Raw genomic sequence first — 17,723 nt, 5'->3', positions numbered from 1 at the left:
CATTCTCTGAATGGCCGAACTATAGCTATTACTAAATTAACGAGTATTTTGTGTTGTTGTAACATGAGCGCTAAGCACTGTTTTAAGGGTGTTGTGACTGCAATTGCTTGAGAAACCTATTAGTTTTGTAACACACGAGTAGTCTTTGGAATTTCGGTTTCCGGAAGGGTTGATAGATTTTTAAGAATAGGGCATTTATAAATTACGTTGAATGTTATAAAGGATGAAAAAAAAATAGTCAGTAGATTAAAAAAACTTCGGCACAGAAGGATAATATGTTGTTGATAAAGTAACACAATTATCAAAGAACCTATATGATATTGTAATTGGCCTGTAATAAAAACCTGTAATTGGCTGTCCGTTTACCATACTGTTCTTAGTTTATTTTCTTTAGCTGTAGGTATCCCATGTAAATAAATAAATAAATATTATCCGAACCCTATCAACGAATTTATGCAGACGAACTCAAACTCAAAATCTCAGAAAGATTAACATGACAACAGACATCACAACACCTAACTTTCACAAGTCCACAGTTACAATCGCTATAGACCATACTTCTGGAACCTTAGACACGAACTAAGGACATGCGATGACCAGCATAACTTATTTAGAAGCAACTAAACGTGACGTGGAACATGATCGAGCACGCCACATTACACGCACTGAAACACATACAGACGCACTTACTAAATAAACGGAAGTGTGAACACTGCTGTAATTAACTGAAAAAATATTGAAACGAAGATATGTCGCAAGAGGTTAGTCTGACCTAGGGTTGGTGGGAGAAAGGGTTATTTAATGTTCTTTTAAGTTATTCAAGAGTTTCTAACTTCTTCGAACGGGATAAAGATCAGCTAATTGAGTTCTTTCAAAAACGTCTGAAGACCACTGATATGGAACTGTGACAACTACTGTTACTTAAGGAGCAGGCTACTTTCTGATTTATTTCCAGTCCCACAATACAGATTCGACCTGGCCAGAGAATCAAACTTGACAATTATGCCTGCAATGTAAAGTTGATGAATATAATCATTTATTTGATTTGGGACATTTCAATGAGGTCATGGGTCGTTTGGGTACATTAAGTGAACTTTCTTATAAACATACTACTAAAAATATTTTAATGCTTCATATACTGATAGTATGATAATCTTATTCAGGTAATTTTGTGAATCGTTGTAATTTGTTCAGGAGACTCGATCTTGATGATATTATAGAAGATCTTTTGATTATGTTAAAGTTCCTAGAGACCAACAACTGAAAGCAATGTCGTTTTTTACAATCGCAAGCACGAGACCTTTAATTAGTAAACGACAATGATTCACGAATCTATTTATTCTCTCTTTTCCAAGACTTCTTTAGCAGAATATTGAATTTTAAACAATGCTTGAGAAATATGCCGTGAGATGGTGACAGTATAAAAAATATTAATTAGGGATACTGGTAAGTAACTGGAATTTATTTATTTTCAAACTAGCAATATATAACGTCCGCATATGGTTTTATCTTGAATGAGGCAATGCAAAGAAAGCTTTTCTGATCTCCACTCTGAGCTACATTGGTAAGTTGCCTGAATTCGAACTCGTACACTCGAACTAGAGATTCAGATGCCTTAACTACTAACCAACCACGATTCACCTACTATACTATACTTGCTGTAATGTGGAATGTACGAGTAAGTATTAGTACAGCAGCAATAAGTATAGCTCATTCATTATTATTGGTTTATTGTCTTTCGACAGCCCTAGCTCATTGATTGCCCTTCGGATATATAGCAGGGCTTAGGCAACGTCCAAGCAGTCGTATAGCTCTTGTCGGTGAACTAGGCATTATTTGATTTGCAAAATTTTAATTGGAAGTGTCGACATAAAGGATTAGGAGGTAAGCTTACATGTTCAGGAAGTTTGGATTGTGTTGCAATTATTATTGACAAAGACGAAGGTGAAAATGTTCTAGATTTAATAACTATTAGTTTAATCAAGTTTGACAAAATCAAGATATCTTCTAAGGTGGCTATGGTATTGGATCAATATCAAAGTGAAAAAGTTGTCAACGATGATTTTGAAAATAACAGTGATTGTTTGGATAGTCACGTGCAAAGTGAATAAATGTGCTCACGTGCAGTGTTTGTGAAAGATAAGTTAATAGACCGTGTTAGAATATTACGAAGCACTGAATGAATCATCGTTAAAGAAATTGTTTGTGAAGCGCGACGGCATGAAGACGTTGATAGCTGTACTTACAGGTCAAATACCAAACTATTTAAATATTAATCTTTTGGGATCGAAAAGTTGGTGTGGGATTGGCTGACTATTCTCCGCTGCACTATGATACAGAAACTGAGGGAAGAAACATTGAGGAGCATAAGATAGTAAAGGACACATACTTATGAAACATGTTGCTTAATTTAAGAACATGGCAGGAAGAAGAAGCAGATAGTAAAAGTCTGATACTTTTTCTTATGTTCCAAAACACAATCCTCTAGGGATGCCAAAAAGGAATAACGATGTTTAAGAACTTACAAATTAGATTGAACGTATAAAAGATGAAATTAACATGTAACAACATAGTTTATTGTTTGTGTATTAGAGCGTGATGTTAATGCTACGCCAGAATAGTGTTTATTACCTGACAATTTAGCAAATTGTATGGATATTAAGTTTTTGTACATTCCATTAGCAACAAAATAAACACGTAGTTATACTAAATGATGCTCGATTCTTTTGATGAAGTACCTACTTAGTAATTTACTATGATACTGATTTATTCGAGCAAGCAAACGTCCGTGGCTAATAGAGTTGCCAAAAAAGTCTGGTCCCTTTACATTGGCCATATGGACTGCATAAGAACTTTTTCTCAGAATTATATTTCGATAACACAATGCGAAAGACATTATATGTATTTTCAAATAGGCTAGTTATTATAATACCTTCAAACTTTTATTATTCATTACGTCATGATGACCTCCAGTGCTGAATATTTCCCATTTCCATTTTATATTTCAGGTAAACTTCAGCAATGTTCGCCGTAGCGCTATTCTGCATCGCGTGCGCAGCGTACTGGGCGTGGCGACAGAAGAACAGGAAGGTTACAGAGCCGCCATTCTTCCCCGGAGGATGGCCCATTGTAGGACACGCGCCTGCACTTATCGGAGATAGCTGCAGTATGTATACTTATCAGAAGCCTTTCCAATTAATAAAAGTATCGAAGTACTAGTCAAGTACCTACTTTTGAATTGAATATTTTGGTATCAGATATATTTTACTCTGAAGTTATTTATTATTTGAGAAATTATACATACGCCTAGATACACTATGAAAAAAGATCTCAAATCCATATAACAAAAATACATTTTATCTGTTTCTAGAACTATGGGATGCTGTCAACGACTTGGCTAGACAGAGCTACGATATCGGAGGAGTTGTGTCAGCAGCCATCGGACCTCGGACTGTTTATAGTAAATATTTGACCGAAGGCCGCGAATAAGAATCGAACTACAATAGAAAGCATTTTTATTTCTTAGCTCCTGTTAATAAGGACAGATGACAGGGACACATGAATGTTCGTGATTAAGAAAGGCCCCTTCTTATAATCATTAAGCTTGCTTATACAACAAGCTTTGGCTTGCCTGACACAGGACTAATCTCTTAATTATCCGTTTGTAATATAATGAAATTGTTTTCACTTTCGACAACTGCTTTTTAACCATTTTTGACAATTTCCTAGTGGTTTACTATATATTGAGGGCATAATCAATACATGGAAATGCATGTAACAAAAGAGTAATAATGTCTATATAATTTCAGTCGTAACCGACCCAGACGACAGTTTCACAATAGCGAACTCTTGCCTTGAAAAGGATGGATTTTATGACTTCGCCAAACCGTGGCTAGGTGAAGGCTTAGTCACAGGGAAATGTAAGTTCGTTTTGGATCAAGATTAAAAGAATTCTATGTTTTTGTAAATTTTTGGAAACTATCTATTTTATTTATAACTAGCTTCTGCCAGCGGTTTCACCCGCATCCCGTGGGAACCTCTGCACGAACCCGAATAAAAAGTACCTATAGCCTTCATCGATAAATGGGCTATCTAACACTGAATTAATTTTTCAAATTGGATCAGAAGTTCCTCAGATTAGGGCGTTAAAACGAACAAACTCTTCAGCTTAATAATGTTGTTCAAAATATTTCAGACTCGATCTGGAAGAATCATCGCAAGCTCCTCAATCCAGCGTTCAGTCAGATATTGCTGGACACCTTCATGGGAGTCTTCAACAGCCAGTCCAGGAAGCTGGTCAAGGACATGGAGAAGGAGATAGGGAAAGGACTCTTCGACCACTGGACTTACACGAGACATAATGCTTTGGAAACTATCTGCTGTGAGTCCGAGCTAACAAGTCAAAAGTCAATTAAGGGATTAAAAGGGTAGCCTAGGACGACGAAGAGCCTAAATTGATTAATAGAAACAGTCAATTATTATGCACCAAATCCCACCAAGATATAACTGATTTGTTTTAATATTAATGAGGTTTGGTCGAACAAACGACATGACACATTATGTTGCAGCTAGTTAAACTCATAAAATTGCTTCCAGTGACGGCCTTAGGAGTGGACTTCACAGACTCCAACCTTAACAGCAAGTACGTGGAAGCCGCAGAGTTAATATTCAACACAATTGTGGAGCGGTTCACGAAGTTCTGGTGGCACAGCCCTTACACCTTCGCCTGGAGCAACGTCAAGAAGAAGCAGGATGCCTGTCTTGAGATCCTGCATAATATGTCTAATACGGTAAGTTGGGTCCATGTTTGACTCTATGGCTTTGTAATTCCTAAGGATTTGTTAGACGACTTTTGTTTTGTGTAGCTGCATATTAAACGAGATAAATGGTAACAGGTCCTCCAGAAAAGAAAATCAGAGTTTAATGGCAATATTTGTGCTGCGAGGAGTATAATTCCAGGTAAATCATGTTTTTGGGATCTTAGCACAACATGCATATGTATTTCAATGAACTTCATATATTTTGTTCTACATCAATTTTTAGGATCGAAATTCAAGCCGTTCATGGACCTTCTGCTAGACTTGTCAGTGGAAAAGGGAGTGTTTAACGACAGAGAGATTAGAGAGCATGTGGACACCATGATCGTTGGCGGCCATGACACCTCAGCTAATGTCCTCATGTTTACAATGATACTGTTGGGATCACATCCTGAAGCGCAGGAAAAGGCGTTTGCTGAGTAAATGAAATTATGATGATGTTTATTGAAATGCTCTTCTGATTTTAACGACCTTCAATGATGGATGACCTTGACCTATTATAGCAGTAAGTTAGTCAACATGGAGTAAGTCTGTATTTTACAAAACATTTTCAGAGTTCGAGAAGTGTTAGGCGATAGAGACAGAGACGTGGAGAAGGCTGATCTATCAAAGCTGGTGTACTTGGAAGCTGTTCTGAAGGAGAGCATGAGGGTGTTCACCATCGTGCCGGTGCTCGCCAGGAAACTCGACAAAGATGTCAAACTTAGTAAGTTTTAGCATGAGTTTCATTGCATTCATTTTAGACCAATGATATAAAGTGCTCACATTCAATGATTGCTCAGCTGTCACTTGTCCACAAAAGTCTTTTACATTTTAGAAACAACACGACTTGGTCACGGTTTTGCTCTATCATGTATCTTTTTAGCCTGAAAAAATAATAATCATTTTCCAGAAAACTACACCTTGTCAGCCGGTCGCACCTGCTTCTTGTTTGTGTTTGGTCTCCACAAGCACCCGATGTGGGGACCTGCCGTGAACGAGTTCAAACCTGAACGTTGGATAGAGCCTGGGAAGTTGCCTGATAACCCCAACGCTTTTGCTGCCTTCAGTGTGGGGAGACGACAATGTATTGGTAAGACCTGATCTAATGTTTGGAATGGAGATCATATTAGTCATACTAAAGTGCGTTAATAGTGGAAAACTCCAGTACGGGTTTAGGCATAAAGTCCTGTAGGACATAGCAAGAAACGTAGTTTTATTAGTTCCGTTTCTGGTTTCCAGGTAAAGCGTATGCTCTGATGTCGATGAAGACGACCCTGGCTCACGTGGTGCGTCACTACAAGATTAAGGCTGATCACACCAAGGTGAGGCTGAAGCTCGACGTCATGCTCAAACCTGACGCAGGACACTGCATCAGCATTGAGAGACGATAGAACAATATCATGGGGAGCTGATAATAGGCCTGAGGAGAATCTATACTGGGAAAATGTTTGGGAAATGTTAAAGGAACAATATAGTAGTTCATCTTAAAGGGTCGCTCAATTGTGCGTGATGTGTGTGATGAAGGTGTTGATACAATAATTTCATTTTTCATAATTTGTAAACAATTAACTAGTTTGTATGTATTTTAAAATTAACTTGTATTTTAACAATTAACTTAGATCCTGCCATTGTTATAGTTTTAATTTAGGAGTAAGTTACGTTCTACTTGAAACTTCTGTAATACCTGAATTTAATGTGTGTACCTAATAAATGTTATTGAAAATATCTTTTATTTTGATTTTGGTAAAGCATTTAACACTGTACCTATAAACCTTAAGTTTGAAGAAAGCAATAATTGTTTGTAATGGCAACTGGCTGATATGATGATAATGATGAATTGTTTCTAATATAAAACACTTTCAGCTCCTGATAAAAGGATACTTTTTTATTCCGACGCAGTTCAACAGGGGGGTCCCTCAGGGTATAATATTGAGACCACCACACATTTAGTTCTCTACGAAATTAAGTCAATAATCTAGAGATGAAAGCAGCCTAGGTACAGCTACTCTTCCTTACTATAAAACGTGAAATAATGTTCAAAAAGGCTCCCTTTTTCTTCGTTTTCAATAGGCTGAATTTGATTTTGAATCGAACTCAATGTTAAGTTAATTACATAATAAATCAATTACATAGTATTCCGAAGTGGAAAGGGATGTATTATTCATTATTATTGTTTCCACTTTCGACAGCTCACGGCTACTGATCGCCCTTCAGATAAATAGCAGGACTTATGTAACCTCGAAGCAGTCGTGTAGCTCTTGTCGGTGAATTACGCATATTAAACGATTTGAAAAATTTTAATTGGCAGTGTCGAAATAAAGGATAAGGAGGTAGGCTCGCGTGTTGAGGAAATCTTACAATAAGTGATGTGGCAGAAGTAGTTAAAATTATTCTAGATACATTGGTCACAATAAGTGCTATGGATGGAACCTAAATGGAATAGCCATGATGAATCTAAAAGATCTATGAAGAGAGATAAATGATGATTATAAGATACTATGTGTGTAGTCGTGTGTTGAAATTGTTAACTTAAAGTATATTCAGCGCAAAAGGCTAAGGTGTTAAGTGGCAGAGCCAAGTGTTTAGTGTAATTTTGTTTGATTTTTTTAGTATTCATAGCAATACATAAAAATCTTTACGTTACAGTCAATAAAAATGGCAATGTTTGTTGTAACGCTATTCGGCATCGCCTGCTTATCTTACTTGGCATGGCGACTTATGACCAGGAAGACCACAGAACCACCAGGTTTCCCAGGCTGGTGGCCTATTCTAGGACATGCGCCGGCTCTTATAGGGGATAGCTGCAGTTCGTATTGTCATTGGCTTTCCTTAAATATTCATATTCAATCTGGTTAAGATTATTGATACAAAGAATTGCTAGTGTATTGCGTTTTTGTAGAACTATGGAACGGCATAAACGACTTGGCTAAACAGAGCTACGATATTGGGGGAGTTGTGTCGATAGGTATTGGACCAAGAACGGCATATGGTAAGTATATAAAGGCTAGACAGAAATCTACATCATCAACCTGAAGTCATATTATTTCTTACTAATAATTTCTAGTTTTTTGACAAACATTTGTACAAGGATTGGTTTTTGTACCCCTTTTCTAGTTATAACCGACCCAGATGACAGTTTCACAGTAGCAAATTCTTGCTTTGAAAAGGATGACTTTTATGACATCGCTAAACCTTGGCTAGGTGAAGGTTTAGTCACTGGGAAATGTAAGTACAACATTCTTCATAATTGTATCTAAGCTTATGTCAATATCTAATATGCCTTCCATAAGATCATCATGACTATTTTCGGGATTTTTCAGATTCAATCTGGAAGAATCATCGCAAGCTCCTCAATCCAGCGTTCAGTCAGATATTGCTGGACACCTTCATGGGAGTCTTCAACAGTCAGTCCAGGAAGCTCGTCAAGGACATGGAAAAAGAGGCCGGAAAAGGACTCTTCGACCACTGGACTTATACGAGACATAACGCTTTGGAAACTATCTGCTGTAAGTTCAACTGCCAATTAAAAAATATCAGGGAGATTTAGCGATTACAATCATAAAAGCTATCGAGTATTGTGTATGGTTTGTTTCAGTGACAGCCCTCGGAGTAGACTTCACAAACTCGAATTTAAACAGCGAGTATGTAGAAGCCGCAGAGCTGATCTTCTATACCATGGTGGAGCGGTTCACGAAGTTCTGGTGGCACAGTCCTTACACCTTCGCCTGGAGCAACGTCAAGAGGAAGCAGGACGCCTGTCTTAAGATCCTGCATAATATGTCTAACACAGTGAGAGAGAGGGACAGGGAGACATATCTTTAGCGTTGTTGGCTTAGTTATAGCTAACTTTTCATTGGTCTATATATTGTTAAGTTCTTTGCAATCATATATTTGATGAGACTTCAGCACCGTAGCACCAAAGTCAGCCTCGTTAGGTTACACAAATTCTTATTACATATATTCACTCCGTAACAAAATGTTTACAGGTTCTACAAAAAAGAAAGTCAGATATAAATGGCAGCGTTTCTGCCGAGGAGAGCGTAATTCCAAGTAATATTAATGCTTGTTTTTCAGTATCTTCACCTATCGAAATAAATCAGCTACTTACATTTTATTTTTATTTTTTAAGGAAAGAAATACAAGCCTTTCTTGGATCTTCTGTTGGAACTATCTATTGAGAAAGGGGTGTTAAATGATAGAGAAGTTAGAGAGCATGTGGATACTATTATAGTTGGGGGCCATGACACCTCGGCCAGCGTGCTCATGTTTACAATGATATTGTTGGGATCACATCCTGAAGCACAGGAAAAAGCGTTTGCTGAGTAAGTATTATCAAAAACATAAGGATAAAAAATATACATATGTAAACAATGGCATTGTTCAGGTTAAAGTTTGATAATTAATAATTACTAATCTTGACCTTGAATTGAAAACAAAACATTTTTTTTATAATTTTGGCTATTGAATATCTGTAAGTTAGAGATTGTTTTTGAGTCAAATTAAATTTACTTGAATTTTATAATGTTTCCAGAGTGCTAGAAGTATTAGGCGATGGAGACAGAGACGTGGAGAAGGCTGATCTATCAAAGTTGGTGTACTTGGAAGCTGTTCTGAAGGAGAGCATGAGGGTGTTCACCATTGTGCCGGTGCTCGCCAGGAAACTCGACAAAGATGTCAAGCTTAGTAAGTTCACGATGACCAGATGTCAAGTTTTAATAACTTATCGTCTAAGGTTCCATTCACAGAAAGAGATCATAGGTTCTCAGTTCTAATTCAGGAAAAGTAACGTCTCCAACTTTTCGTCGCTAAATAACTATCACGTTTTTGTTTGCTTACATCTGACATTAGACCAAAATTTTACTAAAAATGTGTCATGTTTCAGAAAATTATACGCTATCAGCCGGTCGCACTTGCTTCTTGTTCGTGTTTGGTCTCCACAAGCACCCGATGTGGGGGCCCGATGTGGATGAGTTCAAGCCTGAGCGCTGGCTGGAACCTGGACAATTGCCTGACAACCCTAATGCTTTTGCTGCGTTTAGTGTTGGGAGACGACAGTGTATTGGTAAGAGTCGATTATTAAGATGGATAAAAGTTGACAAATAGAAAACTCTGGATAAAAATGGTCCTGCACGATAAACTTAGTGGGAATAAGGAAAATAAATCAAAGGGACTATTGAGATCAGTTTGTCCGACGAAAATGTAGACTTTTATAACCTTCGTAAGAGCCCAACGTGTATATTGATATCGGTTTATGAAATTAGAATGTAGAATTTTATGACCTTCATAACAGCTCAAAGTTCGTTCTTGGGATAAATATGGCATTGCCTGTATCGGTAATACTGTCATTTTGTTTCCAGGTAAAGCGTATGCTCTAATGTCGATGAAGACGACCCTGGCTCACGTGGTGCGTCACTACAAGATTAAGGCGGATCACACCAAGGTGAGGCTGAAGCTCGACGTCATGCTCAAACCTGATGCAGGACACTGCATCAGCATTGAGAGACGATAGAGGAACAGCTGATGGAACGGGAGAAATATCTATTCTGGTAACACCTGTACACTGTACAGAGGTAATAGTACCAAAAAGCCACCGTCAACGTCTTAACCAATAGTATTCAATTTCATAGTGTAAGTTATTAACGATCCCTATACATGTATACTATGTATTTTTTATACAAAGTGTGTCATACCTTGATCAGGTGTTAAATTAAATACGTTTAACTGGTCAATATATGTCGAGTAACACAAAGACAAAATAAAAACACGCAAAAATAAAAATTTCGTTTACATACTGTCTCTGCTTTATACTTGACTAAACCACCGAACGGATTTGGTAAACATTTTTGGGATTCGTTATGGAATACGTTAAAGTATATATGATAGGATTTCATGACATTAGGTATGACTCCGTCTCCGATATTTGCGTGCATTTCATAATAAAAAATAAAAAAGAGATTTTGTGAAAGTGTTTCACAGTATGTCATATTTTTATTTATGATAGGTAGTTAAAGATACTGATTTTTAAATAAATTACATTGTTTCAATCTCTCTCGTAACTTAATCGATAGCTTATATTTTGTAATTACGAAAGGTCAGCTAAGCTCATTCTTCGACCAGGGCTTTCCCAAGGCACGATGTTGGGACCAACGCTCTTTGTTCTTAGGAAAACACCATCGAAAATTATTCGTATATGAAAAACCAGGCGCAATGAAAGCACATACAATATTGTTCACAATATTTTTATTCGTCGAAACACATTCAGTAGGTATTTTTACAAATTGATCGAATCATAACGAAGAAATATTTATTGTTCTGAGTAATGTAGTAGAATATTGTCATTTAATAGAAAACATACAACAATATTATGTTTAAAATTACCAACATTAAGAAAACGAGGACAAATTACCCTTTTTTGGAAACAACCAAATGTTAAAACATTTTGCATATCATCCAAAATGTTTCACTCAGCAAATCAAATTATATTCTTAATGTAAAATCAACGCCTTTTCTCATGTTATAATTAGTTGAATTTATCAATAAATACATAAATAAATATGATCTCACATTCTTGAACAAATAATACTGAGCAAATAAATCTATTAAAAATAAAACATTTAACATAAACTCTCAAATGACCAAGATAATTAATTTAAATTAAATAATAATTTGTTATTATGTAGGTAACTTTTGTACAAAACCTGTCAGGCGTATTACCCATCTTTGGAAAAAATATAAGAAACAATTTAATTGTTTACATGATTAACTACTTCATAAATTCTAAACGGAGTTCAAAAAATGTCTATTATTATGAAAATAAAAGAAAATGTTTGATATCAAGTTAGTAAAGAACAGTCGTAATACTATTAATTATATTAAATATAGTCTATTTCACAACATCTGGACTATGTGACTTCACATTTGCAAAATTAAAATAAGCTCCAAAATTACTAACCTTTTTTGTACAATATTGAACTTGTATATATCAATAGATACTGCTGAAAGATTCAAAGAATCGGTAATAATTATCAAAGAAACGGATAAACATAGACGAAGAACTGAAACGTGAGTCCATTAATACAACTAAAATTGCATAATACATGAACACTACTTTCACATAAGTGACTGTTAGTACTGACGGGTGTGGACTTATTTTAATTTTGCCAATGTTAAAGCAGATATCTAAACTATTATAACAACAGTAAAAATTGCACAATATTTGACATCGATATATTGTATTAAAGGCTTTCTTATTATTTTCCTTCCTATAAAAAGTCTATACAAGACATTTTAAAGAAAAAACTCTACTTGTGTTTACTTTTTTAAACATTATAGTCAAAATCATACTAGTAAAATACAAAGTATGAAGTTTTATTACAATATTTTTTTTTTTTTATACTAAAACTGTTAATCCAAAAAGATTTAAAATCTTGTGGCTCCTGCACGCAATTTTCAAGATTTTCACAATACATTGCTGCAATTGCATAGAACATGCAAACGAAGTATTAATAATTCATTGATGGACACTTAAGTTCTTACGAACCACATCACGACTTCATTCTTGTGCCAAAATCATTAAATATTAAAAATATTGCTGACTTAAAAGTACTGGTAATAAAAATAATCTCAATTACGATTAAGACTGTATCGAATCGTTCGATATTGCACAAAATAAGCTTCATAAGCGAATTGGACGTGACTGTTCGTTCGACAGTAACATTTATAAATATCTACATAACATAACACACGACTAGCATCATAATACTTTTAGCTCCGATAAATAAAAAAATAATTTAATTGAACTTTCATAATGTATAAATACGAAAACCTTACACACTTAGTAGTTACATAGTACACATTTTTTCACAGGCCAAGAAACGATCATTCTATTTTAAAATTTAAACAGTCGATAGATCTTAATAATACGTTAGAAAAATATTATAAATAGCTGTTTTATTGTACCTATACGGAAGAATCACATAATCTAAGCGAAGGAAGCAACTTGGTCACAAGGACTAGTTATAGGAAATACAATCTTGTATTACTGTCTTCTACAGTTCTCGCCAAACATAATGGCGGCTTGCAGCTAAATTCCGAGCGTACCTTTACAACCTGCTTATACTTAAAAATGGTTTTCGACGAAAAGTTTGGCGAGAACTATACAAGACCTGACATAAATAAATCTAGTAATAGTGCAACACAACTCTAAATATTGCATACTAAAATCACTCAAGGTTTCTTAATTGCAAAAGAAAGGAATCTATAAAACCTGTTATTTTTAAAATAGAACATCGCGAAGTAATACTAGATCACAGTCTATGTAAATAATACATTTAATTAGATAAACATTTACCTAGAGTTTGCTTTACAGGAAACATTGTTATCGTCAAAAAGACGCAGAGATTAAAATACTAAAAATTACTTTTAGTTTTTTTTGTTTCTCTAAAATTTTTAGTTTTGCTGAACACACTTATTTTATGGACAATTTGTTTGCTTTTTTCATATTTAACTCTGGTTTTTTCTCTGTATCTTTATAACTATGTTCAGCCAAACTACAGACAAGTTCCATGTAATCTACTCAATATGATGTATCTAACAATAGAAATGTACAACGGTAACCACTATTAGTAAAACGACGTTGACTCAACCGAGTCGAAGTAGAGAGTACAACCCTATCCTGTTACGTCGCTTTGTAGTTTTATATGACTTTTCATCATTTATCGATAGTTTGAAATGTTTCTTCTAACAGCTCTTTCAAACCCGCCGATTTTCCGCAAGATTTTTTTACGTACGACACATTCCCAGCGATAAAAAAATTGCCACGCATCTTCCTACGAAAAACCGTGCGGAAAATCGTAAAGAGTGAAAGCACTGTGAAGAATTATATTGTAACCAAATCTTTCATATACCAATAACTTCACAGAAAACTATTTTGAAAACATAAATGACTGTAATATATTTTTCTCGGGTCCTCTCATATATTCTACAAAGCGACACCGCAGTAATGTTACCCCACTGTGTCTAATCAATCGATTTGGACGGCTTCACTCTGTCCAGTTTCTCAGGTTTCTCTGTACTATTCTGGCTGCCCCTGAAAACAAACATAAAACATCTCGATTAAGCCGATAAAAAATCATCGACGTAAATAGCATATTTTTAGAGCCAAATAAACTAAGTGTTTAGTAATTTCAACTAGTAGGTCGTTAGTACTCAAATCGTCGCCTTCTTAGCTTGTTGTATCTTGGATCATTGATAAAACATCGTGACAAAAAGAGTATATTTTTCAATAATTTAAGTTTGTTTCTTAAGTTTTAGGGATGCTAATTGTGATGACCATAAAGTTTTCATTTAAGGGAACCTAATTTTAATAAACACAGCACCACGACTAGTCTCAATGGACTTAAAAATTCTGAAATAGCACAACCACATGCAGTATAAGACTGGTAGTTTCTGTGTATTAGAAGAAACATAAACTCTGAAATGGCACGACAAGAAGCTGATAATGTTTAATATGTAGCTCACCAGTTAAAGCTCAACCGTCACAACAACTGGCACAACCTAGCCTTATGCTTGGCTTTAGGCTCGTCCGTCAGCAGCGGCGTGTGCGGCTGCGTGTGGCTCGGGGCGGGCGGCGCGGGCGGCGGCCGGCGTGGGAGCGCCTCGGGCTCCCGGCTGCTTGCCGCCGCGTACATTGATCTGGAACATGCTTTAGTTTTACTTTGATTTTACAACTGTTTCTTGTGGTTTTGTTTGTTATGTTTATGGCTATTTGAGGTGATTATGATGATGATGATATGAATGGATTTTAAGATCTTCTTATAAAGTGATTCATTTTTTTTCATTCTGCTGCCGGTCCCTGATTTGGAATTATAACAACGACTGCTAAATCCGAATGTTATTTGTCCAGACTCCAGGCTGCTTTATGAAATTGATGCTATGAATGAATTATATTATCATATGCAGATTAAATGTAAGTCGTGATGGCCTAGTGGGTAAAGGACCAACCTCTCAAGTATGAGGGCGCGGGTTCGATCCCAGATCAGGCAAAGTACCAATGCAACTTTTCTAAGTTGGTATGTACTTTCGAAGTATATCTTAGACACCATTGGCTGTGTTTCGGATGGCACGTTAAACTGTAGGTCCCGGCTGTCATTGAACATCCTTGGCAGTCGTTACGGGTAGTCAGAAGCCAGTAAGTCTGACACCAGTCTAACCAAGGGGTATCGGGTTCTGCCGGGGCTGCGGATTGTTCGAAAGAGATACCGCGGCCGTAGCACATAAAAAGGCCTATGACGGAACACGACGGTTTTTAGTCAGTAAGTCTGACACTCTCTCACCGCTGCTAACCCACAGCGGGAGGGGTCATTTTGATGATTTTTGACGTCAAAAAAAAAAAAGGGGTATCGGGTTGCCCGGGCAACTGGGTTGAGGAGGTCAGATAGGCAGTCGCTTCTTGTAAAGCACTGGTACTCAGCTGAATCCGGTTAGACTGGATGCAGATTAAATGTAAAATAAAAAACTCATCATTCTCATCAATTAGAAAAATAAAAGTCAGAAGAAAACTACTCAACTGCGCCAACTGCCTAACCATTTCTTACTCGAATCATCAAAGTCCATTAGCCACAAATCACTATTCACTATGAACTCTTACCTAGTAAGTTTACTCCTGGCGGGGCGGTTGGTGAAGTTGCTGCTCTTCCCTCTCCTCAGGGAGTGGAAGGAAGTCTTCAGCGGCTTGACCAGCGCCATGCTGCTGCTGCTCTCGGGGATCGGCTTCGTACAGTTCAGGGTCTGGACTGTTAGCTCCACGTCTTTTATTGGCTCGTTTAGTGCTGTGAAAGAATTGTGAAATTATGAGAAAAAATGTACATTGTCTCTGTATTACTCGGCCACTACTGAGCGTTACCAGGCTTATACATACAAAGACTATGTGTTTTTGTTTTTTTTCTCAACATAGTGCAAATGTGATTTGGCTTTTTTTTATGACCTGACGTCAACCTTCCTTGGAAATATAATTTGTTCCTTCCCTGAAAATTGACACAATGGTGCTGGATATTATGCACTGTATCCAAAGTTCCCTCAGTCGCCTATTACGACAACCGTGGGTTGATAAACCAGGAGCTACACTTTGTCTGCTTTTAATTCATCATATCACCATCTTAGTTATCGTCGTCATCAGCATCATTGTCATTATTTTCATCATCGTGAGTCATTATCATGTTGCTCATCATATAATGTCATGTGAACTCACCAGTGAACTCCTCAATTGGCTTATCAATAGTATCGTGGTCTATCCACGTAAGCCCCATCTCCACCTTTTCTGCGAGGTCCTGCCAGCGCTGGCGGTTGTCCAGGGTGCCAGCATACAGCGGCTGGATCCAGGGGAATGTGTCGGCTAAGACCTTGTATAGTGGGAGGCAGATCATGTCGATGAAGCCCACTTGCATTTGTGGGAGTTCGTCTTTCTTTTCCCTGGAAAGGTTTTTAACATTGCTTTACTTTTTGGCACACCAACAGCATTACAAAGAGTACCTACATAAAAACATAAAGTATAATAAAAAAATTGGTGGATATGCCTATTCAATGTAAACGCTTACGTTTAGGAGAAAATGGATGCCGTCGGTGAACTTGACTTTTATATAAAATTAAATTAAACTGTATACTAATAACACTCCATATCTAATGTATATCATAATTAACAATCAGCATTTTTTTTCATTAATCACTCAATTTTGTTTAAATATTTTTAACAATATTACCATGAAAGTGGTGCTCTTTCCAGGCAGGGCTCACCTCCACACTCAAATGAAATTTTCCAACATTATTGAATACTTCAGTTACCTGTCCATCATAGCGATAGGCTGCTGGTTGAGCTGCAGTTTCTCCAGGTCTCCCTGGTCGAAGAACTCGTCGGCCACCAGCTTGGCCACCTTGTGCTGCACCTCCCACGGCTTGGCGATCGCTGACACGTCGCATGCCGTCATCATCATGCCGCATAGCACTGGGGATTGCAAAGAAACGAAATTTTGATATGACCGCAATGATGCGTTGAGATGATAGTTTTTTTTGCTGTCTACAAGTTAAGAAGTAAAAAATACCTATTATTTCATCATTATTAAATCATGGAGATGCCATATGGCAGGTAGGTCAGGCGCATTCTTCTAAGTCAAATACGAACGGTGGGTAGGTTTGTTCCCACTAGTTCTACTGCTTAGTTCTACCGTAGAACTAATGGGAATTTTTTTTCCCACTAGTTCTACTATATGAGATGTAACAAAATAGTAGAACTAGTGGGAATTATGGTTTTTATTGGTATTCCCACTAGTTCCACTGAACATTGGCAGTAGAACTAATGGGACATAATTTTGTTCTACTAGACAGAAGAAGTACAGTCGACGGCCTGGGTGACATCTCACCGTATCCGTGGTTACTGTAGTTGTGATTTTTTTCAGAGCTCAAAATCGATAGCAGTCAGAAAAACTTAGATTTTTTTCATAACTTTCACCAAAAATGAAATGTTTTTCTTTATAAAAGTACTAGGGCAGCAGAAATAAAGAGGAGCTAGTTAATCTTTTTGTTCATCTAATTTTATAACACCTCTGTGGTGGTGTTTAAAAATCAGACATTGATTTCACTGGTCAACAAAATTAGACCAACTTCCAGCCACAGAAATGAGACTTCACTTTTTAGGAAGTTTTCAGTGCGCTGAATCCAAATTTGGCTTCAGAATTGTTCTGTCAGCTCGGGATTTTGAGATATTCTAACCAAAACGTGCGAAAACCACTGTTTTAACCATATTAAAGCCTATGTAGACCAGCGAGTTTTTTTTTAACCTGAAAAAGTATTCCAGGGGTCTCAGAGAACAAGTCTTTTTCTTTCAAATGGCGTTGAGCTTGCTCAAATATCATTTTTTATATTTATTTATTT

General features: G+C 36.7%; 2 protein-coding genes across 4 annotated transcripts in view; one reads left to right on the top strand and one right to left on the bottom strand.

Moving 5' to 3' along the window:
* Positions 1-3,021: 3,021 nt before the first annotated feature.
* Positions 3,022-10,308, top strand: LOC124641742 (cytochrome P450 4V2-like). Its single transcript, XM_047179909.1, has 19 exons — positions 3,022-3,166; positions 3,371-3,460; positions 3,810-3,920; positions 4,196-4,381; positions 4,597-4,790; positions 4,896-4,959; positions 5,044-5,236; positions 5,372-5,523; positions 5,710-5,889; positions 6,039-6,185; positions 7,699-7,788; positions 7,914-8,024; positions 8,120-8,305; positions 8,395-8,620; positions 8,706-8,734; positions 8,929-9,121; positions 9,331-9,482; positions 9,682-9,867; positions 10,163-10,308. The coding sequence occupies exons 1-19, from the start codon at positions 3,022-3,024 to the stop codon at positions 10,306-10,308; spliced, it is 2,781 nt and encodes a 926-aa protein (XP_047035865.1).
* A 714-nt stretch (positions 10,309-11,022) lies between these two features.
* The window catches only part of LOC124641749 (cGMP-specific 3',5'-cyclic phosphodiesterase), a 141,153-nt gene continuing 134,452 nt past the window's right edge, over positions 11,023-17,723 (bottom strand). For 2 of the 3 annotated variants that reach the window (XM_047179919.1, XM_047179920.1), the window contains 5 exons: positions 16,638-16,797; positions 16,048-16,268; positions 15,448-15,628; positions 14,319-14,492; positions 11,023-13,887 (listed from right to left, as the gene is read on the bottom strand). In XM_047179919.1, the coding sequence (XP_047035875.1) occupies positions 14,336-14,492; positions 15,448-15,628; positions 16,048-16,268; positions 16,638-16,797 (719 nt within the window). In that variant the 3' untranslated portion in view covers positions 11,023-13,887; positions 14,319-14,335. Of the gene's footprint in view, positions 13,888-14,318; positions 14,503-15,447; positions 15,629-16,047; positions 16,269-16,637; positions 16,798-17,723 lie in introns of all 3 variants that reach the window. The other variant, XR_006985700.1, reaches the window with a different exon arrangement.

The sequence above is a fragment of the Helicoverpa zea genome, chromosome 23 (genome assembly GCF_022581195.2).
Source record: "Helicoverpa zea isolate HzStark_Cry1AcR chromosome 23, ilHelZeax1.1, whole genome shotgun sequence".
NCBI lineage: Eukaryota > Metazoa > Arthropoda > Insecta > Lepidoptera > Noctuidae > Helicoverpa > Helicoverpa zea.
The sequence above is the reverse complement of the archived record's forward strand: the minus strand, read 5'-3'. Positions and strand labels throughout refer to the sequence as shown.

Bases quoted from the DNA above. Each gene is read 5' to 3' on its own strand.
- LOC124641742 (XM_047179909.1), top strand. From the start codon at position 3,022: ATGTTCGCCGTAGCGCTATTCTGCATCGCGTGCGCAGCGTACTGGGCG. The intron at 3,461-3,809 runs GTAAATATTTGA...ATATAATTTCAG, and splicing joins CGGACCTCGGACTGTTTATA to TCGTAACCGACCCAGACGAC. The intron at 9,868-10,162 runs GTCGATTATTAA...TTCCAGGTAAAG, and splicing joins ACGACAGTGTATTGGTAAGA to CGTATGCTCTAATGTCGATG.